Source organism: Pristis pectinata, chromosome 3 (genome assembly GCF_009764475.1).
Source record: "Pristis pectinata isolate sPriPec2 chromosome 3, sPriPec2.1.pri, whole genome shotgun sequence".
NCBI classification, from domain to species: Eukaryota; Metazoa; Chordata; class Chondrichthyes; order Rhinopristiformes; family Pristidae; genus Pristis; species Pristis pectinata.
The window spans coordinates 30,516,250-30,543,169 of NC_067407.1; the positions used below are offsets into that span (position 1 = coordinate 30,516,250).

The 26,920-nt window shown below is 38.9% G+C and overlaps 2 protein-coding genes across 3 annotated transcripts in view; one reads left to right on the top strand and one right to left on the bottom strand.

The window, feature by feature from the left end:
* The first annotated feature begins 1,818 nt into the window (after positions 1-1,818).
* echdc2 (enoyl CoA hydratase domain containing 2) lies at positions 1,819-21,664 on the top strand. Its single transcript, XM_052011447.1, has 10 exons — positions 1,819-2,098; positions 7,104-7,171; positions 9,972-10,059; positions 10,652-10,738; positions 11,286-11,378; positions 14,344-14,400; positions 17,395-17,582; positions 17,900-17,950; positions 19,899-19,946; positions 20,056-21,664. Exons 1-10 carry the CDS (start codon positions 1,828-1,830, stop codon positions 20,131-20,133), a joined length of 1,029 nt encoding a protein of 342 aa, XP_051867407.1. The 5' UTR covers positions 1,819-1,827; the 3' UTR covers positions 20,134-21,664.
* Positions 21,665-21,806: 142 nt separating this feature from the next.
* Positions 21,807-26,920, bottom strand: part of zyg11 (zyg-11 family member, cell cycle regulator) — a 39,091-nt gene continuing 33,977 nt past the window's right edge. For both annotated transcript variants that reach the window (XM_052011446.1, XM_052011445.1), the window contains exons 12-15: positions 25,991-26,120; positions 25,123-25,175; positions 24,558-24,655; positions 21,807-23,993 (exon numbers count right to left, since the gene is read on the bottom strand). In XM_052011446.1, the coding sequence (XP_051867406.1) occupies positions 23,797-23,993; positions 24,558-24,655; positions 25,123-25,175; positions 25,991-26,120 (478 nt within the window). In that variant the 3' untranslated portion in view covers positions 21,807-23,796. The remainder of the gene's footprint in view (positions 23,994-24,557; positions 24,656-25,122; positions 25,176-25,990; positions 26,121-26,920) is intronic.

Here is a 26,920-nt window from a genome sequence, read left to right on the forward strand (position 1 = left end):
GAGCAGGGTTAAAATTGGCAGCAAAAGTAATTAAAATACCAATAACATTTGAGTTATTTAAGTGCAGGAAGCAATACCAATACAGACATCAATGTACTGAAAGAACAACTGAGTAGGACTGAAACAAGGACCATTACACAAGTCCCACAAAAAGACAGTCGTAATTTGGGCTCACACAAGCTTCCATTGTTACACCTTTGCCCTGGAGAAATTGAATAGAGTTGAAGGAGAAGTTGTTCAATGTGAGAACAAATTCAGCCAGAGTATGGCGGTGGAAGGTGGAGAAACTAATAGATTAAATTTAGTTAACACTTTGCAGAACACCTACATTCAGTCTGTGAGGGCAACTCTGAGCTTCATTTGCCTGTCACTTTGATTCTCCATCCTATTCCTACTCTGATCTATCTGTCTGTGGCCTCCTACACCATTTCAATGGGGCCCAATGCGAGCTTGATGAATAACACGTCATCTTCCAATTGGACACGCTGCAACTTCAGGATTTGGTAGTGAACTCAAAAATTACAGGTAGCTAGTTTTCTGTTGTATCTAAAATGCCCAGTTCTATTGCAAGTTCATCCACTTGTAATATTAACTCAGTTATTTTCTCTCTACAGACACTGCTATTTATAAAATTTGGTTTAAATTTTCTGCAGTGGCTCTGAACTGTATTTCACAGCTTTCGTCTGTCTTTTTTTTCCTCACTACAGCCCTCATTAACCTATCAACCAGACAGTTTTGTAAGCAACATATTATCATTAGCAACCCTATCCTTGCCCTAAGAGATATTCCCTATATCCTATCCATCTCTTCCCCTACCCTCTCTGCAACTTGAAGCATACTTCTTTTCCCACTTTTCTAGTTCTAATAAAAGGTCTTCAACCTGAAATGTTAACATAGAAAATAGAAGCAAAAGTAAGCCATTCAGTCCTTTGGGGCTGCTCCACCATTCAACACAACCATGGCTGATCATTCATTTCCTTATCCCCACTTTCTCCCAATATCTGTTGAATGCTTTACTGTTAAGAAATATTACCTTGAATATATTTAATGACTTGGCTTCCACTGCCTTCTGTGGTAGAGAATTCCACAGGTTCACCACCCTCTGGAGCAGAATTTTCTCCTGTTCTTGGTTCTGAAAGGTATACCCTCTATCCTGTGGCCCTACCCTGGTTCCGGACTCTTCAGCCATCAGGAACATTCTCCCTAGATCCCTTTCTCTAGATTTTTATAGGCTTCTATGAGATCTTCTCTCATTCTTCTGAACTCCAGTGAATAAAGACCTTAACTAATCCACTACCTCCCTATCAGACAAAGGGAATATTCTAATAGGGTGAGATTTGGTTGGTTAACTGTTTCTCTTCCCATAGTGCTGCCTGACCTGTGGAACGCATCCAGCATTTTCTGTTTTTGTTTATCCTGCTGTCAGTACCTCACTTTTACTTATATCAACAATTGGAGATTAATATTTTCATTATAAGATTAAAGATTTCAATTGAAGTACATTCTAGCTGACCCATATTTATATGAGTACTAACAACCAGATGCTTCCTGGCCTGTGGCAAGCGCTGTTTGAGCTTTTATTTCCCAGTTGGGCCTTACTTCTTTCTGCTGCCTCATTTCAATGGGCCCTGTGGTACACCTGCCAATGTTTAATTTGGACATCTTCCCTCTGGTACCTTTCAGAACACTACCTTCTGATATTACCAAGGTGTGGCATAAAACAAGACGGCTAATAGTTCAGTTAAAGGGGTGGGTCAATGAGAGGGTCATCGTCTAATGCAATTGGTGCAGAGGCAGGATTTCCGCTCGACACAAGCCTCGAAGTGAATGAACGATCTGTCAATTTCACTTCTGTTGTTGGATTGGGGGGCGCAGAAAGACCAGATGTGGGTGCTGAGGAGGCTGGTTTCTGCGGGTCCTCTGGCCGCTGCTGCCCCGCACGGCGTTAGAGCAATGACCGCCCTGGCTGCTGTGAGTTATTGCGGCAGCGCCCGGCTGCCTGGCGCCGGGGCAGCTCTGGGTGGTCGCACAAGGCGGTATTCAGAGACCCGTGCGCCCTCCGAAATCCAATTGCAGCATTTAGAAGGCAGCAACTCGGGTAAGGGAAAGGTGGGAGGTGGTTAACTGGTTTTATCACAAAATATTCTCTGTAGAAGTCTCCACTCGCGAGTTCTCTTGCCAAACTGACGAAAGTAATTCCAATAAATCTTAGGAATGAGCAGCATTGGGATTCTTGTGGCTTCCTGAAACGCTTCCCAGCCAATGCAACACTTCTGAATGTGAGGGCCGGTGGAGCAACTAGTTTGCAAACGGCGAGGTCCCACAAACAGCAAGAGGCGAACGATTCGGTCACTTGCACCTTCACGTTTAGACTCCTGGGATCTAACTGAGCCGACGGGAGCCGGAGCCGCAGCCGCCAGCTCAAACCGCCCCGGGCTTCAGCCCCACTGCCGGCGCTTTTGACCCTCTCGCCGGACTCCATTCATTTCCAAGGGCCGCTGCTTCTTGTGGAAAAAGTTTAATTTTTTTTTACTCTTAATATTTAATTACCTCCTTTTCATTTTTTTTAATATAAGTATTAAAATTATTTAAATTTTTGTCAACGGTCGAGAAGTCCTTCGCGGCATTGAGTTGGGAATGATTATATGGTGGCCACCTGAGTGAGGCCTGCTCGCCCCCTCGGTCCCTGCTCCACGCAGGGACGCCTCTTGGATGTGGAAGGCCCTGTTGTTTGACCCTCCACACCTGGAAAAGGCAAGTGGAGGGAATGGGCCACTGGTCAGGGAAGCGGGTGTGATCCGACCCAACTTGCTGCCCAGTGCTCCTGGGGGTCGGATTCCCTGTAGACGCTGGCACACCGTTTCGGATGCACACTAGCTGCAACTTTCTCCACAAAAGCTGAGCAGCTCTAAGCATAATGAACGGCTGGAGTTATTGATTGGGTGGTTAGTGACAATCTGACTCTATCACTGGTTTTCTGTCGTGGTCTGTTTTTGTATTCAAACTGCATCCTATCAATTTAAGAAAAAAGAGCTTAATTTTTAAAAAAATCTTGGGAAACTTTTACATTTGTGAAGGATGTATGATAAATCTTGTACCAAACTGCTTAAGCTCCACATGAATCCAGTATGTTAAAGTGTAGATCATACATTTTGAGAACCACCAAACTAATCCAAATGCAGAAATATTTAATTTATTCTTCGTGATCTGCAACTATGAGAATAAAGACCTACAGGAAAGGGATTCAATCCATGGATAACAGAAGTAGCTTGGAATGGATTGAAAGGGAAAGCTTGTAATGTTGTGGAGAAAATAATGATGGGCCTGGGGATTGGCAGAATCTCAGAACCTGGAAAAGAATGTTTAAAAATAATAAACAGAATTAGAATAAACTAGTAAGTGATGTAAAGTTGGATTGTAAGAGCCTCTACAAGTGTGAAAAAGAGTAGCAAATCATAAGAACATAAATTAGTTGGGATGGGAATTAATGACAGCGAATAAAGAAATGTGGAGACATTTATCAAAAGCCATTTGGTTCTTAAGATCATCATTATTAAGATTTTTGCCTCAATTTTCCTACCTGTTCCACACAAACCTTGACTCTCGTATTGTCCAAAAATCTTGGATATGTTCAATGGCTCAATCTTAAAAGCTCCCTGGGATGGAGAATTTCAAATGGACTTTTAGTTAGTAAAACATTTGACAAGGTCCCTTACGGTAGCTGGCCCGGAAAATTTAAGTAACGTGGGATCCATGTTGAGTTAGTAAATTGGATCCAAAATTGGCTTGGTCATAGAAGACATAGGGTAGTGGTAGAGGGATGTTTTTCTGACTGGAGATTTGTGACCAGTGGTGTCCTGCAAGCATCAATGTTGGGACCTCTTGTAATACATTTTTATCCAAATCATAAATATTTATCTTGTCTGATTTATAGATAACACAAATTAGTGAAGTTGTGGATAGCGAGGAAGGTTGTCAAAGGATACAGCAGGGGAGAAATCAGTTGGAAATTTGGGTGGAGCAATGGCAGATGGAGTTTAATCCGGACAATTGTGAGATGATGTATTTTGGGAGGTCAAATGCAAGAGGAAAGTATACAGTAAATGGATTCTTTTCTCCAGAGTGTTGGAGGTTGAGGTGTAACCTGATAGAAAGTCAAAGTTGAGTCTATTGTCGTATGCACAGGCGCAATGAAAAACTTGCGGCAGCATCACAGGCACAGAGCAGCATTCACAATAAAAACATGAATTAAACGTAAATTATACACAATTTTTACAAAAAAAAGACAATTAGAACAGAAAAAAACAGTCCATTTTATTGCAAACTGATCTGAGTGGTCATTGTGTTGCTGAACTGTAGTGGTGATTAGGGTTTTGCCAGATGGTTCAAGAATCGAATGGTTGAAGGGAAGTAGCTATTCTTGAACCTAGTGGTGTGGGACTTCAGGTTTCTGTACTTCCTGCCCGATGGTATCTGTGAAAAGGTGGCATACCCTGCATGGTGGGGATGTTTGATGATGGATGTTGTCTTGAGGCGATGCCTCCTGTAGATACCACCGATGGTTGGGAGGGAGGTGCCCATGATGCATTGGGCAGAGTCCACTACTCTGCAGCTTCTTGCATTCCTGCGTATTCGAATTGCCATACCAGACCACTGTGCAACCAGTCAAAATACATTCAGCAGTATATAAATATAGAAATATATAAAATAATGAGAAGCATAGATATGGTAGATGGTCAGATTCTCTTTCCCAGAGTATCAAATACTAGAGGGCATATACTTAAGGTGAGAGGGGAAAGTTTAAATGAGATTTGTGAGGCAAGTTTTTTTTATATACAGAGAGTGGTAGGTGCTTGGAGAGGTGGTAGAAGCAGATATGATAGAAATGTTTAAGAGGCATTTACACAGACACATGAGCAGGCAGGGAATAGAGGGAACGCAGATGGGATTAGTTTAAATTGACATCATGATCAGCTCAGACATGGTGGGCTGAAGTGCCTGTTCTTGTGTTGTACTGTTCGGTGTTCTATGATTCACAATCCCAAGAGAGAAAATTCCTCCTCTCCTGTCTTAAATTAACAAACCCCTTATTCTGAAACTTGATCCCCTAGTTCCAAATACTCCATGAGTGAAAACATTCCCCTAGGATCTATTCTGTCGACTGCTCTAAGAATTTTTTATGTTAATAAGATTACTTTTAGTCTTATAAAGGCCCAACCTTTCCTCATAAGGCAACTCTTTCAGTTCAGCAATCTATCTAGTGAGTGCTCTCTGAACTAATTTCAATGCAAGTATCTATCTCCTTAAATAGGGAGGCCAAAACTTTATTCAATACTCTTTCTCCCCCCCCCCCCCCCCCCCCCCCCCCCGCAGTAAATAACTCTCATTCCATTTGCTTGCCTAATTTTTTGTGGACCAACATGCTAACTTTGTGTTTCATGTAGAGGGACACTTAGGCTCCTCTTCATATTTACATTCTGTGCTCTCTCTCTCTCCCTAAGCAGTATTTGGCTTTTTCTATTTTTGCTACCAAGGTGGATGACCTCGCATTTCCCCTCATTATATTTCCAACTGCCGAATTTTTTGCCCACTCATTTATCCTGTCTGTGTCCTTGACAGACTCCATATCCTCCTCACAACTGGCTTTTCCATCTAACTTTGCATCCATATTTGCTGATGATGCAATGCATTTGGTCCCTTCGCCCAAGTCATTAATATAAAATATCTGTATTAATGTTCATTAACCAAGCACAGATCTCTGTAGCACTCCTCTATGCTGGATCTGTGTTCTTGGGGACCTGCTGATACCAGGCCAGGGTTATTAGGGGCCCAGAACGTGTTGTCCCCATATCTTTAGGGCTCACACAATGTCAAGCCTGGGTTCAATGATGTTGGACTAGGGGCCAGGGACTGGCATGGGCCAGGGCAGGTCTCTCAGTGCAGCTAACCACAATTTCAAAGAGACCTTTAAAGAGCCGTTACCAGCACGATGGACGGTAATTTCCCTACAATTCCTATCTTTCCCACCTTCCCAGAATTTATTCTTGTTAGAGACTTGCACTTGTAAATGAATTTAAGGGATTCCCAGATTGTCCTGCAAAGAACAGCAGTATTTGAGGGTGGATGGAGGGGGAGAGTGTCCAGCTTCTTGATTTGGGGGAGTAGGAAATGTTTGCCTCTGAAATTATATTGTGAACAGTTAACTTTTTGTGGGGAAGAAAGAAGCATTGAGAAAAAATGTATAAAAGCTATGGAATGTTGCCCTTTGGAATTTAATGATCATATTTCAGGAACAAGTAACTGGCAAATTCTGTGTTATAATTCCTCTTTCAGTTACTTACTTTTATTTCATTACATAAAATGTCCATGGGTACAGGATAGAGTTTGGCTCATTAGGTCTTGTTTGCTCTCAGGATTTTCTGTCGTACAGCGAGGCTTCTTGTGGCCCCGTCCATTACCAGCCCCACCCATAACCAGCCCCTTATTGTCAGAATGCAATATTGGTAACCCTGATTATGAAGAGGAATTTCTTCTGAGAGTTTTGAATTTTTAAAATTCTCCACCCCAGACAGCTGTGGAACCCAAGTCATTAATTTTGGGGAATGGGGGACTAATGAGAATTTTTTTAAAATAATTTTTGCAATGCAGTGATCACTGGAAAGACAAGCATTTATTGCCCATACCAAATTGCCCAAGAAGGTGAAGGTGAGCTGCCATTTTGAATTACTGTAGTTCTTCTGGTGCAGATACTCCCACAATGCCATTGGAGAGGGAGTTTCAAAATTTAGACCCAGCAACAATGAAGGACCAGTGATAAATTTCCAAGTTAGGGTGGTGTGTGACTTGGAGGAGAACCTGCAGGTGGTGGTGTTCCATTGTATCTCTTGTCCTCCTTGGTGGTCGAGGCCATAAGTTTAGCAGATGATGTTAGATAAGGCAGGAAAATGGATTTAACGTTAATGATCTGGTTGGTTATTATTGAAAGGCAAAGCAGATTTGAGGGACCTTGTGACTTTCTCTTGCTTCAATATCTTCCTTGTGTTTTTATTATCACAAATTAATGCACACAGTCATAAAAACATTTACTTTATCATTTGTTTAAGGAATTGCAACAGTTTTAATGAACAGACCTCATGCAAGAAATTCCCTCGGAAAGGTGTTTGTTATGCAGGTTAGTATTACAGTGTAGTCACCCGCTTTAAAAGTGAATTTCTTTCTATCAGGTATGTTCAAAGTTTGCTCCTTCATCTGCCAGTGACCCAAATCTTGTAGAGGTGGAAGTAGCCATAAAGTAGCTGGACCCTGCTCCAACGTTCAAAGGTCATGGCTGATCTTGTGTCTCAAATGCACCCAAGGCCCAATCCCCATATCCTCTGATTCTTAGAACATAGAACAGTAGTACAGCACAGAACAGGCCCTTCAACCCACAATGTTGTGCCAACATAGCTATTCCCTCCTACCTACAGAATGCCCATATCCCTCTATTTTCCTCTCATACATGTGCTCATCCAAGCCCCTCTTAAAAGCCCCCAGTGAATTTGCCTCCACCACCCTATCAGGCAACGCATTCCAGGCATCCACCACTCTCTCAGTAAAAAAAAAATTACCCCTCACGTCTGTTGTGAACCTACCCCCTCTCACCTTAAATGCATGCCCTCTGGTATTGGATCGCTCAATAATGGGGGAAAAAGATTTTGCTTGTCCACCCTATCTATGCCCCTCATAATTTTATACACTTCCAACAGATCCCCCCTCAGCCTCCGCTGCTCCAGAGAAAAGAGCCCAAGTTTGTCCAGCCTCTCCTGATAGCACATGCCCTCTAATCCAGGCAGCATCCTAGTAAACCTCCTCTGCACTCTCTCTAAAGCCTCGACATCCTTCCTATAGTGAGGTGACCAGAATTGCATGCAATACTCTGAGTGCGGCTTAACCGGAGTTCTATACAGATGCATCATAACTTCTTGACTCCTGTACTCGATACCCCAATTAATAAATGCAAGCATTCCTGCAACACCTCACATTTATCTTGGTTAAACTCCATCTGCCATTTCTCTGCCCACATCTGCAGCTGATCTATATCACACTGTATCCATCGCCAGTCTTCTACACTATTCACGACTCCACCAATCTTGGTATCGTCTGCAAACTTACTAACCCATCCATCAACATACTCATCCAGGTCATTTATGTACATCACAAACAGCATAGGTCCCAGTACAGATCCCTGCGGAACACCACTACTCACAAGCCTCCAACCCGAATAAGTCCCTTCAACCACCACTCTTTGTCTTCTACGGGCAAGCCAGTTCTGGATCCACACAGCCAATTCTCCACTGACACCATGTATCCGACATTCTTTGTGTAAAATTCTACTGATCTCCAACTTGAATACACATCCACAACTATCTGAGGTAACAGGAAAAGTGGAAGGAAGTGTATAGGCCTTTGAGTCTACTCTGCGATTCAATAAGATTAAGTCCACTTTCCTACCTGCTCAAGTATATTTTAAAAATTCATATGTCTGTTTCCTCATCTACCCTGCTAGTAACATCATCAAAAAATAATTCATCATGTGGGATTTTCCCTTCATATGTGCCTAATCGTATTTTGTAGAGAATTCCAAAATTCTACAAGCTTCCAGATTTAAAAAAGCTATCCTCATCTCAGACCTTACTGAGAGGATGCCCCTGGTCCTAAACTCTTCAGCTGGAGGAAACTCCAGCTCCTTCTAGAGTGTCGATCCCTCTCTGAGTCTACGCCAGGTTATGAGTGGGTTCTGTTTTTACAGATGTCCATGTGTCGATTGTCCGTAGGTCGGAAAATACGTGAAAATCACTCTGGTAACCGTACCGCCACAGTGTTATAATGAATGGCATCAAAAGCACATGGGACTGACAAGAAAGAATAATTACTAAAAGTGGAAAGAGAGGAAATTAGTTCTACATATGTACATCGGACTTTTAAATTTAATATTATTATGGGAGCTTGTTCTTGTGTAGCGGTGTCCTTAAGTCAGGCATTCTTAACCCAGGGACGGCCTATACTTCTCATTGGGGATAAAAAAAATCTCATTCTTCTCAGCTCCCGTGTTTAAGACTAACCTTAATCACTCACCGTGGATCAATTTACAACTTTTAATCAATTTTTAAACATTATTCAAATGAACATACAAATTAGGAGCTGGTCCAGGTTGCTCCCATCCTTGTGCCTGTTCCACCATTCAATAAGGTCAGGGCTGGTTTGATTGTAATTCCAACTCCATAGGTTGGATGGGGCATCTTGGTCGGCATGGACCAATTGGGCCGAAGGACCCATTTCAGTGCCATATGACTCTTTGACTCAACAGTCCTAACAGTGGAAAAAAAATTCTTTTGTCTCAAATAGGCGATACTTTTTTATAACAATGACTCCTAGATTCTCCCACAAGAGAAAATATCCTCCTCCACATCCACCCTGTCAAGACTATTCAGGATCTTGTGGTTTCAATCAAGTGACCTCTCACATTTCCACAACTTAGTGCACACAGGCCCAGCCTGTCCAATCTTTGTCCATGAGAAAACCTGCCCATTCCAGGTATCAGTCTAGTACAAGGAAAAAAAACTGCAGGTGCTTGAAATCCAAAACAAAAACAGAAATTTCATTCAGGAGGTGGGGCAGAATCTGTACAGAAGGAGGGTTAATGTTTCAGGTTGAGCTTCCTTCAGAACTAGGAGAAGGTTGGGGTCAGCATTGCATATTAATGTGGGGGACACAGTTGCAATAAGGGTGACTACTATAACTCTTCATTTTTAATGGATGTGTGCTATCTTTTGCCACTTGCTCATTCAATTTCTTTTTCTGTTTCATTACTTATAATCTCATGAGTTTTGCCCTGACCTTGTGATGTGGTCATAGTTCCATTGTTGTCTATATCAATATGACTTGGTTGAAGAAAGTCAAAAAAAAAAGCAGAATTGCTTGCTTGTTTTCAGCTTGAAGAGGTCGTTGAAAATCTGCGAAAGGACAAAAGTGTGCGTGTCGTATTGTTTAAAAGCCAGATCAAAGGAGTTTTCTGTGCAGGTAAATTTAGGATCTGAATAATCTGTAACTATTTTCTAATAAGTCAGAAGAAAGCATTTTCCTGTTCCGTCGAGGTGAAGTTCTACTCACTGTACATGATCGCAGTATAAAAGATTAATATTTCTGCATTCACGGTGGACTGTGGAATTCCATTGTCAGATAGTGGGATGTCACAGGCAGGCTAGAAGCACAAATACTTTATTGCATCTTATGTTTCATTGCCAAAATTACAATGGTCCCTTTTTATATATCTAGCTGTATTAAATACAGGATGAATTGATAAAGCCAAGAATACATCTAAAATTTGAACAAGAGGAATTGAATACCTGCAAATTTTAAAAAATATTTTAATCTTAAAACATTTGATTATTCCAATTTTAACTATTGGATCCATTACTGATCCTAACTGTGTTAACAATAAGAGATCTGATTGATAAATGCATTGTGTACCCCTCAAAGGAGTTGTTTATTTGCTGCTGACCGGTATTTACAAGCATTTTTCTGCTGATTGTGTGTGTTAACATATTTATATTATTATTAAAGTTGTTTTTCGGGCTATTGTTCTTTTCTCTCACCACAATTTATTTTCTAGGCGCTGATTTGAAAGAGCGTGCTAAAATGAGTAATACAGAAGTTGGCCACTTTGTTCACAAGCTGCGAAGTTTAATGAGCAATATAGGCAAGTACAAAGAAATTAAGCTGACTATTTTGGTGTGGTGGTACTTTCAAGCAATTTTTGTTTTAAGTGAGGTGGATGTAAGTTGTTTTAAATCCTTGAGTTTTTGTGCGTATACCCTTTGAAGAAGTGCAGTATTTTCTGTCCTTCCCTGAAGGATGCTGCTGTAATAATAACCCATGTATTGAGAGATTTGGAGACAGGACAATATTGCTCCTAGTGATTGTAATTGCTGCACTAATGTACTTGGCTGCTGTTGATAACATTTTTGTTTAAATCATCTGGTACTACTTGTTCATTTTCCACTGTGAAGCATTTTTAGTGTATTAAATGCACCACTTAAACTCAATTTCCATTGTTTACAACCTTTGCATTCTGATGATAGAAATTTGATTTTTTTGGTATAATTCTACAACTTTACCATCAACTTCCAGCTACGTAAATGTAATTCAAAAGGTTGTCTCAGATCACTTTGCTATCTTCTTTGATTTTGTACAGATCCAGTTTTAACTTTTTGAAGTGTTAATGTGGTATGTGTTTTCTTTTAAAGCATCCCTGCCAATGCCCACCATTGCTGCAATAGATGGGTATGCACTTGGTGGTGGCCTGGAGTTGGCATTGGCATGTGATCTTCGTGTTGCAGGTATTGTCAAACACTATTGTTACACTAATTGCACCTACACACCATCTAGACTAAAGTAAAAGAAAGGTGGTGTTCAGTATATAGTTTGCTTTATAGTAATTGAGTTTTGATGACATGACAGGCAGGTTTGAGTTTTCATTACTGTAAACTATCTGGAATAAGTTTTATTAATTGTTAAATAAATCTTCATTCATAGTATCTTCATTCCTCCTTCCCCAGTTTTTCACACCTATTCAGTTGAGAAAGAGGCGAAGGCTGAAAATGGTCATCCCTTACAGTGTTCCTTTGTTTGCAAAATTTCTTGCTAATTATGTGAGAATATGCAGATAAAATTTAAAAGGTGCTATTTATTATTTATATTGATCTTAGCCTTTGTTATAATCAACGAAAAACTGAATGTATGCACAATTAGTTGAATACGTGGTTGCAATCTTGACAATTACTTGTACAGCAATAATTTAGCAAACAGTGGCTAATGTGGATTTAGAAGATCTGTCTGACCACAATTTCTTAGAGCAAGTTGACAATCAAAGTGACCTCTGCAAAACGTGTTGTGCCTAGACTTCCAGTAGTCAATGGATATTGTTCCAGAAAAAACAGCTAAAGTTCAAAGCCATGGGGATTCAAGGTAAACATCTGAAAGGTAGAAAACAGTGGGTTTTTATTAAAGAAGTCAGGGAGTATTCATTAGGGAGCTCCAGGATTCGGTATTAGATCTATATTATGTCTCATTGAGACAAAAATCTAAATACAGTTGGAGAGGTTCCAGCATCAAAGGAGGTGTTTGGAAATTATAAAATATGCCAGACAAAAAATGGGTGGACAGAACAATAACAGTAGAAACTGAACACATTCATGTGAATGTTATAAGATAAAGACTGACATAAGGACAGTACATTTCCATTCGTGGCATTACGTTGAACAGTACAGACAGGAACAGGCCCTTTGGCCCATGATGTCTATGCCAACCATGATGGCACATTAAACTAAACCTATCTAAATGCTTTAAATGCCACTATCGTGTTGGCTTCCACCACCACCATCACCCCGGCAGCACGTTCCAAGCACCTACCACTCTGTGTTTTTAAAAGAAAAACTTCTCCTCTAAACTCTTCCCACCACCTCCCCCCCCCCCACCCACCTTAAGTAAATGTCCTCTAGTATTTGACATTTCTACTTCTATCTCCCTATGAAATAGCTATGAATAAAATTGGGATCTAAATCTTCTAGTTGACAATATTAAAAAAAAATCCAATGAATGCTTAACATGAATAATCAATCTGACAGCATGCTGAACTATATAGTCAAATCAAGAATACAGATCATGGAAAATTGTGATCATATTATATAGTCTTCTACTTGCACAACACTTTTGAGGTTTGTGACCAACTTTTGTTAGCCAGGAAATAGAGGAGGCAGTGCAGAGAAAAGCAATACGGGTAATAGAGTTGTATGGCATAGAAATAGGCTTTTCGCCCCACTGAATCTATGCCGACCACAATGCCTATCTATACTAATCTCAATTGCTTGAATTAATTCCATATCCCTCTATCCCCTGCTCATTCAAGTACCTGTAAAGATTCCTCTTAAATGTTGTTACTCTCACCATCTCACCCTATTGCCATTAAATAGCTCTACCATGGGAAATAGACATTTGGCTATCAACTATATCTATGCTTCTCATAATTTGGCCTAATCAATGTTTTGTACAACTATAATGTGATGTCTCAACTCTTATATTCAGTGCCCCGGCTGATGAAGGCAAACATGCCGTATGCCTTCCTCACTACCCTGTCTACTTGTGTTCTCATTTTCAGGGAACTATGTTTTTGTACCCCTAGGTCTCCCTGTTCAATAACACTCCCCAGGGCCCTCCCATTCACTGTGTATGTCCTGCCCTTCCCAAAATGCATCACTTTGCATTTGTCTTAGTTAAATTCCATCTGCCATTCCCATGCCCACTTTCCCATTTGATCTAGATCCTGTTATAACCTTGGATAACCTTCTTCATAGTCCATCACACCACCAATTTTGGTGTCAATCTGCAAACTTACTAATCATGCCACTTACATTCTCATCCAAATTCATATTATATATGACAAACAACAGAGGACCCAGCACTGATCCCCGTGGCACACCACTGGACACAGGTCTCCAATCTGAAAACCAACCCTCCACTATCAACCTCTGCTTTCTATCATCCAGCCAATTTTGAATCCAATTTGCTAAAATAAGTGAGGAAAGATCTTGTTTCCAAGTTCATTTTAAAAAGGCACACAAAAAAATTAAAAACAAATCTAGAAGCTTAAACTGAGGATAGGTCATATTCTCAAATTAGTAAAGAGTATATTTATGAATAATATTTCTGTGAGCAGCATATGGAATTGACTAATAGTCACAGACAAGAAATTCCTAAGACTATTTATCAACAAATTGGACAATGCTGAAATTAGGTATTTAGAGCTTTCCTGGATAGAAGAATCGAGGGGGCACATAGACTATTTCACTGTATGTTTCAGTGGATGGAACCCATTTTATAACGGTATAGTGTAGTAATGAGGGTCAACAGTCAAAACTACCTGCTGAAACAAATCTACTGAAACGTTGCTAACAAAATGTTGTTTCCTATTAATGACTGTTTATCTCGTACTTGCTTATTCCTTCTCTTTGTGTTCTCACTGCATGCCTCTCTCAAAATTCAATTTTTGCTGTCTTCCTGTCACTGTTCTTTCACCTTCACTTGTCTTTGATGTTTTTCTTGCTGTTTCTAATACATCCTTCCTTCTGCATGTGGTTTCTCCTTTTCTCTCTTTCATTCTCATGGAGCACTCTAGTTTTCTAGTTCAGATGTCAATACTCCATCGTTGCAGATACAAACCTGTCTATCCTACAAACATTACGTTAGATTAAACAGTTTACTTCCTTGAATATTTATATGACCTGTGTCGTGCTTTCTTAACTTTAGCATCTTCTGCCAAAATGGGTCTTATTGAAGTTACCAGAGGTCTCCTCCCTGGTGCTGGTAAGCAATTTTCTTTACTATATGAAGGCAAAGCTTGCAGTGAAGTTAATCATTTTGGAGACAGTATTTTTACATTGCAAGCAATAAAAAGGTAATGACTAAACTTCAATTCTACTGACTGCATTCCATTAAACAAGACCACAAGACCTCCTACAATCTACAAGGTATAGAATCATGGAGACAACAGGACAGAAACAGACTCTTCTGAGAGTCCATGCTGATCATCAAGCACTCTTTTACACTCAAATAATATAGCACAGGAACCGGCTCATGATGTCTGTGCCAATTTAAGTAATCCCATCTGCCTGCATGTGGTCCATATCCCTGTTCATGTGTCTGTCAAAATGGGTCTTAAATGTTACTATATTTGCTTCTACCACCTCCCCGGCAGCTCATTTTATATACTTTTATCAAATTGCCCCTCAGCCTCCAATGCTCCAGTGAAAACAATCCAAGTTTGTCCAACCTCTCCTTATTAACTAATCCTTATTCTCTAATCCAAGCAATATCTTGGTGATCCTTTTCTTCTCCCTCTCTAAAGCCTCCATATCCTTCCTGTAATGCAGTGACCGGAACTACATACAATACCCCAAATGTGGCCCAAAGTTTTACACGGCTGCAACACGATCCTACAATAATCCCATTTTTGCTCCTAAACTCTCCCCAGATTCTACCACTCATCTACATTACTAGGGGCAGTTTACAATGGCCAATAAAGCTACCAACCCACACAGTCACAGGGAGATTATGTACTGGTTGTACTGGAGGTGAGGTATGAACTTGAATCATGAGGCAACAACTCTTAACTGCACCACTGTGAAGCCCTGTACTTTTCCTCAATTAAAATAAAAATGTTTTTTTTTTAATAATTGAGGGGAAATGTGAAGGCACTTTTGACTCCCCAAACTTGTCTGTTGATCATTTTCAGTCCTCTGATCTTGAGAGTTGCTGTATTCCAGCAGCATTTTTTTACTGACTGGTTATTTACCCTTCCAACTCTGCTGAAATTATCTCCTCTATCAGTGCTATTGTAGGCTGCATCATTCAGCTGTTGAGCATTTACCCTTTGCCAGCTTCTTTTCACACAACACACCCAAGAAGAGGAGAAGCCCAATCTCTATGCCAGGGGCATGACTTGAAGCAGTAGTTTACTGTCCATATTATTCCCCCAAGGTGCTGATTAAAGTTTATCTGTGTAGGAGGTTAATAGTGGATACTTTGCTGTTGGTGGCATCATACTTCCAAATGCTCATTTAAAGTCTGAATCAGTGGAAAACATAGATAAGTCAGGCCCATCTCAGGAAATCAGCACAGCTTATCTTGTGCCTGTCCTGGTGTGTTTACTAAATCTGCATGTTGCCATTGGCAGCAAAAGAACAAAATCTGTGAAGGTGGGTCTTGAACGTTGCCAACTAGTCCCATTTCTCTTGCCAACCCACCTTGCTGCAGTGGCTGATATAGTGCCTATGCTGGGTGCATAAACTGAGCTGAACTGTGAATTGCCGTCAAGCTTGTGTGTGCCACTAGAATTGCAGTCTATTACTTTTAATGTAACGCTTTAACTATGGACTGCTGCTGGTGTTGCTCATGGTGAATCATCCCATGTGCTCCCCAATATTTGTTTTTGTGTTAGGTTATCACCTGTGCAGGATTGCCTTTGCTTTGTTCTACTCTTAACTATCCAGTAGTAACCAGAGAACCTCTAGCAATAGTTTTTCAAGCTGAGGGTCCTGACAGGGTGGATGTAGAGAGGATGATCTGTCTTGCGGGACAATCCGTAACTACAGGGTCACTGTTTAAGATTAAAAAGTTGGCTTTCTAAGACAGGGATGAGACAATTCTTCTGACTGTCATTCTCATGATGCAGTGAAGGCAAAGTTGAATAGATTCTTGATGAGCAAGTGGATGAAACATTACCAGGGATAGGCATTAATGTGGAGTTGGGATTGTGGAATTAATGTAGAATGATGGAGAAGTGTGAAGGGGCCCATTCCTGCTCGATTCAAATGATTCCATGTCGCTCTTCATCCTTAATTCTCTCTGTGGAGATGGAATTCACTCAAAATTTGATTGAAAGGAAAGTGAAAAATCTAGCATGCTTCACAAGTTGCATGTAGTATGATAGTTTGCAGGGCCACTTATAATGGAGGACTTAAATTGGCCACACACCAACTCTCGTGTGTGGTATCTACTCCCACAGTTCCACATCCACTGTTGTCTTCAACTTCTCCTTTTAAACAACCCACTAGTCCTAAGTGATATCTATTGCTTTTCTGTTGTTGCAACTGATCTTTCCTGCCTTTAAGCCTTCCTCCCTTTTATTCTGCCTGTACTTTTCCCCTCTTTCTGGTCCTGCTTTTCATCAAGTCAGAAAGTCACAGAATCATGCAGCACAGAAACAGGCCCTTCGCTCCATCGACTCCACGCCAACCATTAAGTGTCTATTTTTGCACATCCTATACTAATATGCTTTTATTCTTCCCAACCTCGCATCATTTCCCATATATTCTACCACTCATCTACATATTTGAGGCAAGTGACAGGGGCCAATTAACCTATCAACCTGCATGTCTTTGGGATGTGGAAGGAAATTATCAGCAGGAGGAAACCCACACTGGTCAGAACATGCAAGCTCCACATGGATAGCGCCAGTGGTCAGGATTGAACCAGGAGCTCTCCTATGTAGCGAGTCCAGACTTCTTTACCTGAAAAGGGTTATTTCAGGAAATTGACATGGGTATCAGTGGGTATGGGATTATATGAAATAAATGCAATAAACTGTTGCAGCTTCAAAAGGAATAATGGACTTTAGAGATGGTGTTTTGAGTACTGTACAATGGATTAAAAATAAAATGATGTGCAAGGTATTAAAATTAGTAGTTAGGTGCCCAAGTTGTATTATACTTCAGAAAAACTAAATATTAGCAAATTAAATTTGAATGTAATCACAGATCTAAATTATTGTAAATAATCAGGTTTTCCTTTTTGCCTAAGGTGGTAGCCAAAGACTGCCTCGTGCTGTGGGAATCGGCAAGGCGAAGGAACTCATTTTCACTGGTCGACAAATAGATGGTGAGCAAGCAGTGTCCATGGGTCTAGTGAATGATGCTGTGACTCAAAATGACTTGGGAGATGCAGCTTATCAAAAGGCTCTCTACCTGGCCAAAGAGATACTTCCACAGGTTTGTAGTAAACTGCATTAAAATAAATCAATGAAGCCTGCAATAGCTTTTTTGTTAATAACACATGACTAAGCAGTAGATGCATGCCCATGTGCATCTTGAGTTGTTATCATCCTCCAACCAAAAACCTTGAGCGTTTCACAGCAGCTTAGCTTAAGGTGATAGTAGATATATGTATTACGCACATTAGAATTGTTAAAATGTGGTGGAAGGTGTCAGTAATAAGTCATTAGGAAAGAGTACTATTTCTGTCTACAAATATCTGAATATTGTATTTGAATTAGAAAAATAATCTTTGAGTGTAATCTTATTTAAAGGGTCCAGTGGCTCTCAAGATGGCCAAGCAAGCAATGAACAGAGGCATTGAGGTAATATTTTGGCTGTATGTTATAAGAACAAATTTGCTCTACTCTATCCTTCGACATAGTTGAAACCCTTGTAACACCTCAGTTATTGCCCAGAACCAGGCGAATGACAAACCATCAGCAGCATTCACCTGAGTGTAGTCCCTTATAATCCAGTAGACCTCTAAATTTAAATCAACATCTGCCCCCACTTGGGAGTTAAGATAGTCTAAAATAGGATTGATGTGGCTCTTGGTTTAGCAACAAGGGTTTTATAACCAGGACATGAGGAAACCAGTTAAGGTGATCAAACTTTCTTTTATATATTTAAAAGAAAAAGTTAGCACCTTGCCATGGCACCAGAAACCAGGCTTTGTATAAGATCACGATTCTTCAAAGTTATTGAAAAGTGCTGACCCCTATAAACTACTCTGCCAATGATCTTGGGTCCCAGTGGGCTGCTGAAATGACATGAACTTCTCCATGCCTTGACCCAGTCACTTGAGTAAAAATGGGAATAACTTAGCATTTTTCCTTCCAATATGTGACAGTTTCCACGATAGAATATATTCATCAAATATTTCCCATTTATATGCCACAATGGTGCTATCTAATCAGTAGAACAAACCATCTATTTCAGACTTTAGGCTCTTACTCTTTGGGGGGGGGGGGGGGGGGGGGGGGTAATTTTTTCATTGAGTAAATTCTACTGTAAATAATTCATAAGTTAAATGTTATAGCAGACTACATTAAGGCCTGAAGGATGTGGTTGACCAACATAGTTGAATTAATCGCTAAAGTATCTTCCCCCACGATCAAAAAGGTTGCATTGAGCAATGCTGGCCTTATTTTGAAGCGTGCAAATGTAGATTAATATTTTGGAAAGGAACAGGAGTATAATAAAGTTGATCATGTAACATAGACCAACTGTTCTGAACCATCACCATGTTTGGCAAAATAGAGGCAACAATCTAATAAATAGCTTTTTGAGTTTAATCACAAAGTCTCTTGAAGGGTCTCACTAACAGCAAATTACATAATCGACTATTTAATTTGTTTTGGTGGTGTTGTTGAGAATGGCACTGTAAAACAGTTCTATTTATTGTCCAGTGCTGTGGTATATTTTATCATCACCTGAACAGGCAAAGGTCTGTTTAATAGATTTTCTAAAGTATAGCAGATTGCTGGTAGAACCAACAACCACTTTAGAGTCATTGACTGAATCTGCCATTAAACTCAGGAATATTTCAGATCTGAAATGTTAACTGTTTCTCTTTCCATAGATGCTGCCTGGCCTGCTGAGTTTTTCCAGCATTTTCTGTTTTTAAGGCATATTAATTAGTTGACCCCAGTTATTTTCTTTCCTTGATTTTACCTTGGCTTTGATTGAAGATTGTCCTGTTGTATTTTCCTGATGATATTTCCTTTCCTGAAGACTGCTGCTAGTTCTGAGTCTTGGTAGCTATTCTTCATTTGTCATGAGGGGTTATTTACAGTCAGCAGAGTAACCAAATTGAATTGTGTTCTTGATCAGTGGTTGGTAGCAATCAGCAGTGTAAATCATAGTCAATGTTTCCACTCCCCCAGTATGAAAGGCAAGTTATATCACATTTACTGCTGTCCTTGTGTGTGTAACCCACTACCAAGCACTGTTGCAAGATGGAGCTTTCCTGAAACTAAATATGGGCATGTTCAATGTACTGTACTTGCCCTCTAAATTTAATCACCATATAGTTTGCTTTGACTTAAATATGAAAGTCCTTCCTTTAATCCTTAATCAAAGAATTTTCCATGACTAAATGATTAAATATTGACACTTGTTAAAATCCCAGTGTAAACTGAAACACTGAATTAATTCCCTAACAATACTTATTGTTCAGAAAAGAATGTATCCCTATCAAGAGTACAGAATGAGAACATTTGTTTTCCTTTAACAATTTCTAATCCTAAACCTATTTTTGATTCTCTGTAGGTAGATATTGCATCTGGAATGGCAATTGAGGAAATGTGTTATGCTCAGGTATGAAATGCCTTAATTTTACTTTGAAAGCCTTGTGCTATTTCAGATAAAGATGACTTTGGAAAAATGTAGTTAAAATATTTTGACATTTGTACCTTTTGCTACACAGGTTATACCTACAAAAGACCGATTGGAGGGGATGACAGCTTTTAAAGAAAAACGACTACCCCACTTTACCGGAGAATGAAATCCCATGTCTCAGACTGATGAAAAAATTACTCTAATTACAATCACAGTTAAGTACTTAAATTCTTTTTCCTGATAATACACTTTAAATTTCAGTGTTTCTACACTATGTACACAATGTCATTTGGCTGGGAACTGATCAGTGGGAACTCTGGTACAGTTGAAACTCTCTGGTCCAGCATTCTGTGGTTTGTCTACTCCCATGATCCAACACATTTTGAATCTCAAGAGCAGATCTACACTAATCTACAGCTAATTAACCTACCAGTGCAACCTTTGATCTCAGCCAACAGCATTTGACTTATGGAAACTTCACATTATGTACAGTTCTCAGAACACTTAATCACCCAGGGAGTGTCTATACTGTTTTCCTGCTCAAAAGGTGATTTGGGGGGGCAACTTCTGTAGTCAAGACAAAAGTGCCAGACTAAAGAGTTTCAATCTGTAATAATACATGTTGTTGTAGATGTGATAGGGGCCCCAATGATGGGTATATGAGAAGGTTACTTTTCTGTGTGTATATTGCACTTCTCAAATCAGTTGTTATTTTAAAATTGCCTGTCCAACAGGATTTTTCTACAAAACAAAAATTGACTTGCCTATTGTTTCAATAAAAGTTAATTAACATGGAATGGTATTGTCATTCAGATACTGAATTAAAAATCTTAAAGTAGGGCTGAGGAACCATACATCCACTTTGCCTACATGATAGCTAGTTTAATCCCAACATAGTGTTGGCTAATTAGTTTTCCAGTAATTTTGCTCATGTACTACTATGGACTGGTTAGCCCTGACACCCACTTCCATACACTACCCCTCCTCCATCTTTTATCCTATGCCCCATAAACTACAAACCAATCCTTAACCCAAGTTCAGAGTACAAATGTACTTTGTACAAAACCTCTTTGCAACTTAACCCTTTGGGTCTAAGTAGCATTCTAGTTATTTCTCCAGGCTGGAGGATAGGGCAGGGATGTTGCCCAAGGGTTGGTACTGGATCAGTGCTTTCAAATTGCAAATTGGCTAGGCACTTGAAGGACATGAATTTGCAGGGCTCCAGGGGCACAGCAGGGAAAAAGGGATTGACAAGGACTCAATTTGGGTTATTAGCACACAAGGACTCTGTGTGCTGTAATTAATAAATTTTTGCTGCATACTGCCCAAGGATAATATATCCATCCCATTCAAGCTACTGCCCTAATTACCCATGTAAGCCTAGCAATCCAAGGATTGATCTGTGCACAATTACTGATTTCTACATAGTCCAAGTAATCTATAGACAAACTGAGGTGACTATAAATATTACCATCAGGAATAATACTGAGTAAAAATAAATATTCAAACCATATTAATTAAAAACCTTCCACAGAAGCAGTAAAGACAACATGTAGCACAAGTATACAGGATAGCTGAATCAGAACCAGCTGGACTCTTCAGGTTGTGTGCATTCATTACTAATGGGGGGGAGGGGAAGCCAGGTGCCCCAAATCAGTTCCCCTAAAGAATATTAACACTTACAGTAGATAGCAATGCTAAATCAAAAATTGTTTTAATAGAATGCATTTTAAAAATGAGGTATTGAAAGGAAGAATCTGAGCAGAAAATCATAAAACCAATGATATGTTAAATATGTGCAGCAATATGAAAAGAAAAATACACTAATACAAAGCAGTTCAAGGTTTTCAAAAGCATATTTCTTTGAGGGAGGTAACATGTTGTACAAAATTGTTTTAAAAAGGGAGCAAGAGGGGCTTGGGGACAAAGATCCAAAATTAAGCTCATTACAGCTCAACTTTTCCATTACTTCTTTTATAAAAAGGTAGGCATATGAGTGACATCCAGATTAAGTAAACATTTCATCAGCAGTATTTATTCAAATAAAAGCTGCTGCTTGTAGAATGAACAAAATTTGCAAAGACAACACAAAACCAAACCAACATTCCACTGTGGTAAACTTGAACTGCATCTAGATAACTTAGAAATATTTAACAGTATACACCATTACAATTGTGGTAGTTCCATTCAGAAATGGAAAAAGTCATGTTGGACATCTGTTTGACTGAGATATTGTTGGTACTTTCATCAATCCTGTACATGGTTTCACTATTTCATTCATTTCTAGTATTTCTACAATTGGGTTTCAGAGGTACTGGAGAAAATTATTTCAAGGCTGTATTTGGAAGAAATCAAAAGGCATGAGGAAGAACACCAATCAGCAAGCATTTTCATTGCCAAGTGTAAAGAATCTTTGATCGACTCGGCCCCTAAAATTTTATCCTACCTGTAGAAGTTGCAATTAGCAGGAAATTCCACAGTATAATCCTACTGAAGTAGTCTGAGTCAAACTGAAACCAAATCAAGCTGCAATGTTACATATGTAATACTGTGCAAGAATCCAACACAAAACAGCTGCAGCACCAGAAGTACATAAATCTGCATCTGCAGGATTTAGAGAATTTCAACTTATGTTCCTTTTACAAGTCAGGAATAATAAGCGCTATACCAACTCAATATTAAAACACATGGTAAATCTATGGACTCCACATGCAATATTTATCTGCAGTGGAAAAAGTATTAATTTTTTTGGGAGGGGTTGGGAGTAATTGGACAAGAGGGTATGTTTTCAAAGAACATTTCTTTAAAATAACTCAAGGTTTTAAGCAAAAATCTTTAGAGCTTGTTCCAGGAAGCACCTAAGCTTAAAAACTTAGCTCCCCTTGTTGAATTGGACAAGTCATGAGGACTGCAATACTGTTAAAATGTTTTGAGAGGAATAAGAATTTATAATACAAGGATATTGTATTTTATTGTAGGACTGAATAAAATAATGTTTAAATAGAAGCCAAATAAGGAATTGAAGTTGATATTGCAAGAAGAGACATGCAAGAGTTCACAAACTGTTCCCTCCAAGTACAATTGCAGGGAGATAAGAGGGATGGAATAAAATAAAGGATGTTATATATGTGTCTATAGCTGGACCAAAAATGAATGTACTACTTTGGTCCATTATAGAAAGGATATTAAAGCCATAGAAAATACAACATTGATACTTGGGTGGGAAATTATAGATAAGATTACCACTGAAGCAGAGAAGGCTAAAGGGTTAAAAGATGGTTGAGGAAATATGTGGCGAGGGGTCATCATTTAATAACTTTTCAGAAATTGGTGCATTGGATTGGTGTGCCATTAAGAGTAGCTAAGACAGGGACCACTATCTTATCAAGTAGTCACTTCAAGAGATGTAGTGATGCAAAGGAAAATGCAAGGAAAGTGAGATCACTTTGGATGGCTTCAGCAAAAGAACTAGCATGTACATAATGGATTAAGGGCCAAACTTTTGTTGTAAAATTGTATAATACTACTCAAAGACAATGAATTCTGCCACACACAAGATAATGAGTTTTTAAATTCTTCAGGAACAGCATTGTTTATAGAGTCATACACAGAAATAGGTCACAGAGTTTCATGTTTCTTCTGCTACTTGGCTATACTGGGCTACTGTAGTATCTGATCTGCTCTCCTTTCCCCTCCCAATGGGAGTGGCATAACAAAGCCATACTATGAGTCATTTTGTGGAGATTTTGAAAGGAGCTTACGTTACCAAATATGTTTTTTTTAAAAAAAATTACTGGTACAATCTCAAACAATTAATTCTGGTTACTCTTTAGATCACACTGTGTTTAGTTTGTGGCTTTTTGTAGCAGGAAGAGACCTTTCCATGGCGCATAATGTACTTCTCTAAACTTTCAATAATGCTAATAACAATCCGCAAAACATCTGGTGAAATCTGTGGATTGTTCTTAATATTGTATAGCTGTTGCATCCCACCTTCTTCAATGAGCATGCTGCAGTACCTAGGTGCTGTAGAACAGAAAAAAAGATATTGGAAGACACTCTTGAAATTTAAGTGAATTCTCAGTAGTCTCTACTATAATACAAGTCATGATGAATATCAACAGACCACAAATCAAAGATTGTTACACCAATAATCATTCTGATGCCTAATGATATAAAATTCAAATGGGGCATTTTAACTAAGCCCACCCATAAGTAACTCAGGATCAGATCTGCCAATTTTAAATCACACCCAATACTACTCATCATTCCTGATCAATTTTTGCAACTGAAGTTAAAATTCTTTTTTTGTTAGACAACTGAACAGTGAAAACTGAAATTTAACAAAGTTATTTAGTATGTATTCCTGGCTCAAATGTTATTAGGGATTATGGCCTGAGAAAAAGGATGCAGTGTTGCATTAATGAACAAGTCACGGTAAAGTTAATTAAAAATTGTAACTCCAGTTAACACATTATAATGTGAACATTTTCTAAAATTATTAGAAGAATGCAGAAAATTGGTCCACTATTGTACTTCAATTAATAACTTTAATGAAAAATACGGGCTTTAACACACACAAAAACTCACCATTTTTGCTACAGACATGTTGCATTGCCCAGACAGCCCAAATCTGCACTCCTGGTGCATCAGAACATTCCAACAATGGGAAAAAGGGACTGAATGACCTGGGAAATAAAACATACTTCTTTTAGTAGAAAGGAAAAGAAAAACTGCATTTTTCCAGTTGAAAGTGCTGCTACATTAGAAGTGAAGCAAGTTTGAATGAGGCAAGTTGCATCAAAATATAAACTTATGGATCAAGAAATATTCATCAACTGTTCCATTCATTTTTAAAGTAAGCAGCACAACTATCATTTAACATTTACATCCTCTCACTGATACGTTTGGATTTTTGAATTCAATTTATCCTTAATTAATAATTCATAGAACTGCAGCAAGGATAGTGAAATTGGAAAGTTAGCAATGTAGTACTATATCCAAAAGACAATATAGCAAAATACTACTTTGAAGTGTCAGCCCAGATCATATGTTGGGGCTTCAAACTCACCAATCTCTTACTCAAGAGTCACAGAGCAGTCACAGATAACAGATAAAAATGAAATACCAAGTCTGATATCAAAATTTAACATACCTATAAGCTACCATCTCGCAATCCGGTGTTGGCCAATTTAAAATTACAGAATGCTGAAAGGGAAAAAAAAAAGTTTGCGTACATTTAAAGGCAGATAACCAAGTATTATTCTTTAGAATTAAACTGTAAAAAAGATGTTATTTATGGTAGGTGAACATGGGAATATCACTTTAGCAAACTTTATTTCAGATTTACTATATTGAAAAAAAATCATTGTTTCATAACAAATTTCAATCATCTTTAGCAATCTACACATCATTATATAAAATGTGTCAAATAACAGGCTTATAGAGGAACAAAAAAAAACAGTATTTCTGCATTGAAGCATAACATCCCTTATGCTGCAACCAAAAATACAATAAGTGCAGATGTTGGGTGAATTAGTTTAAGTACAATCACCACATCAAGAAAATTAAACAATGAGCAGGTAATTTCACATCACTAGCAGTTGAAGCTATTTTTCCTCTCTGTACTGAACTATGTAGAATTATTTTTAGATTTCTATTTATAGAAAAAACACACCTAACAATAACACCCCTACTTCACAATAACCGAAAAGGGAAATAAATGTTTAGCAAATTTTAAAAATGTTGAGAGTGTCACTGGCATGGTAGATAGGCAGGAACTAGAGACTATTGTACAATATGGATTTTGAAAAGGGATTTCAATGTGGTGCCACAGAAAAAGGCACAGCACAAATTAAGGGCTCATGGGATTCACAGTAATTTATTAAAATAGGTGCAGAGTTTCAAGGACAGAAAAAAGTAATGGTCACTTTCAGGTTGGCAGTCCATTATTTCTGTTGTAAATAAATGTTCTACCTTAGAAATCCTCATGCAAATCAAATGGACAGTGTGTACAAACATACCAATTGTTCCAGTAGAGAAGCTCGGAGGTCAAGATCCAGTGTCCAGATATGTAGCCCCCGGGATATCAAATGAGCAATTATTCCTGCAGCAAAGTAACTGACTTCCACTTCTTTGTTATGTAATAAAGCACTAAAACAGAACACAATGTGCATTATGATAGTATTTATTCCAAAAATCTACTGGATCAGAATAGGTCTCTCAAACCTTGCTCCAAACAGAAAACACTAATTGAGGAAGCCTCCTTCATAACATAGCTCCTGAAACGTAATCATTCTTGATCAAGCTAGTGCCCATTGGCTTCTCACCCACCTAAACATGCTGTCTTCAGCATTTGCAATCTTATTCAAATTAATATTCTCACAATGCCACACCACGTCTCTTCCCAACCATTCCACCCAGTCAGACCAATATTCAATTGTTCTTACTTTGGCAGCTATATTCCTCTTCCCTCACTTGGCTCTTTCATTGAGAAAAATGCCTACTTTACCTGACCCCTATTCCCCCAAATTCTTTGAATCAAAGTCTCTGATTTTAAAAACTACCTCCAATCCAAACTTTTAGGGTCTTTTGTTTAATGCTGGTTTTCTTTAAGCTTCCATGAAACACTTAATTTTCATTTATTTCTCAGCATCTCTTTGAAGACGTGGGGAATAAAATCCATCAATATACAAAATATTGCAATTGTCATCTTACCATTAGATTATGCGAGGTTAAATGGATTTCAACATAACTTCAAAATACATTCTACACACAACCTTAAAGTTTTAAGCCCCAGTATTATCGTTTCAATGGCTACAAGGGGATAAAAGTATTAATTTAGATTTATTTCATTTATTTATTCATGGGTTGTGGAGATTATTGGAAATGATGGCATTTATTGTCCATCCCTAATTGCACTGCATGGGCAATTAAGAGTCAAACACATTGTT

Coding starts and splice junctions, on each gene's coding strand:
- echdc2 (XM_052011447.1), top strand. CDS start 1,828: ATGAACGATCTGTCAATTTCACTTCTGTTGTTGGATTGGGGGGCGCAG. Junction 14,401..17,394: donor AGGTCTCCTCCCTGGTGCTG/GTAAGCAATTTT, acceptor TTTTTGCCTAAG/GTGGTAGCCAAAGACTGCCT. Junction 19,947..20,055: donor AGGAAATGTGTTATGCTCAG/GTATGAAATGCC, acceptor TTTGCTACACAG/GTTATACCTACAAAAGACCG.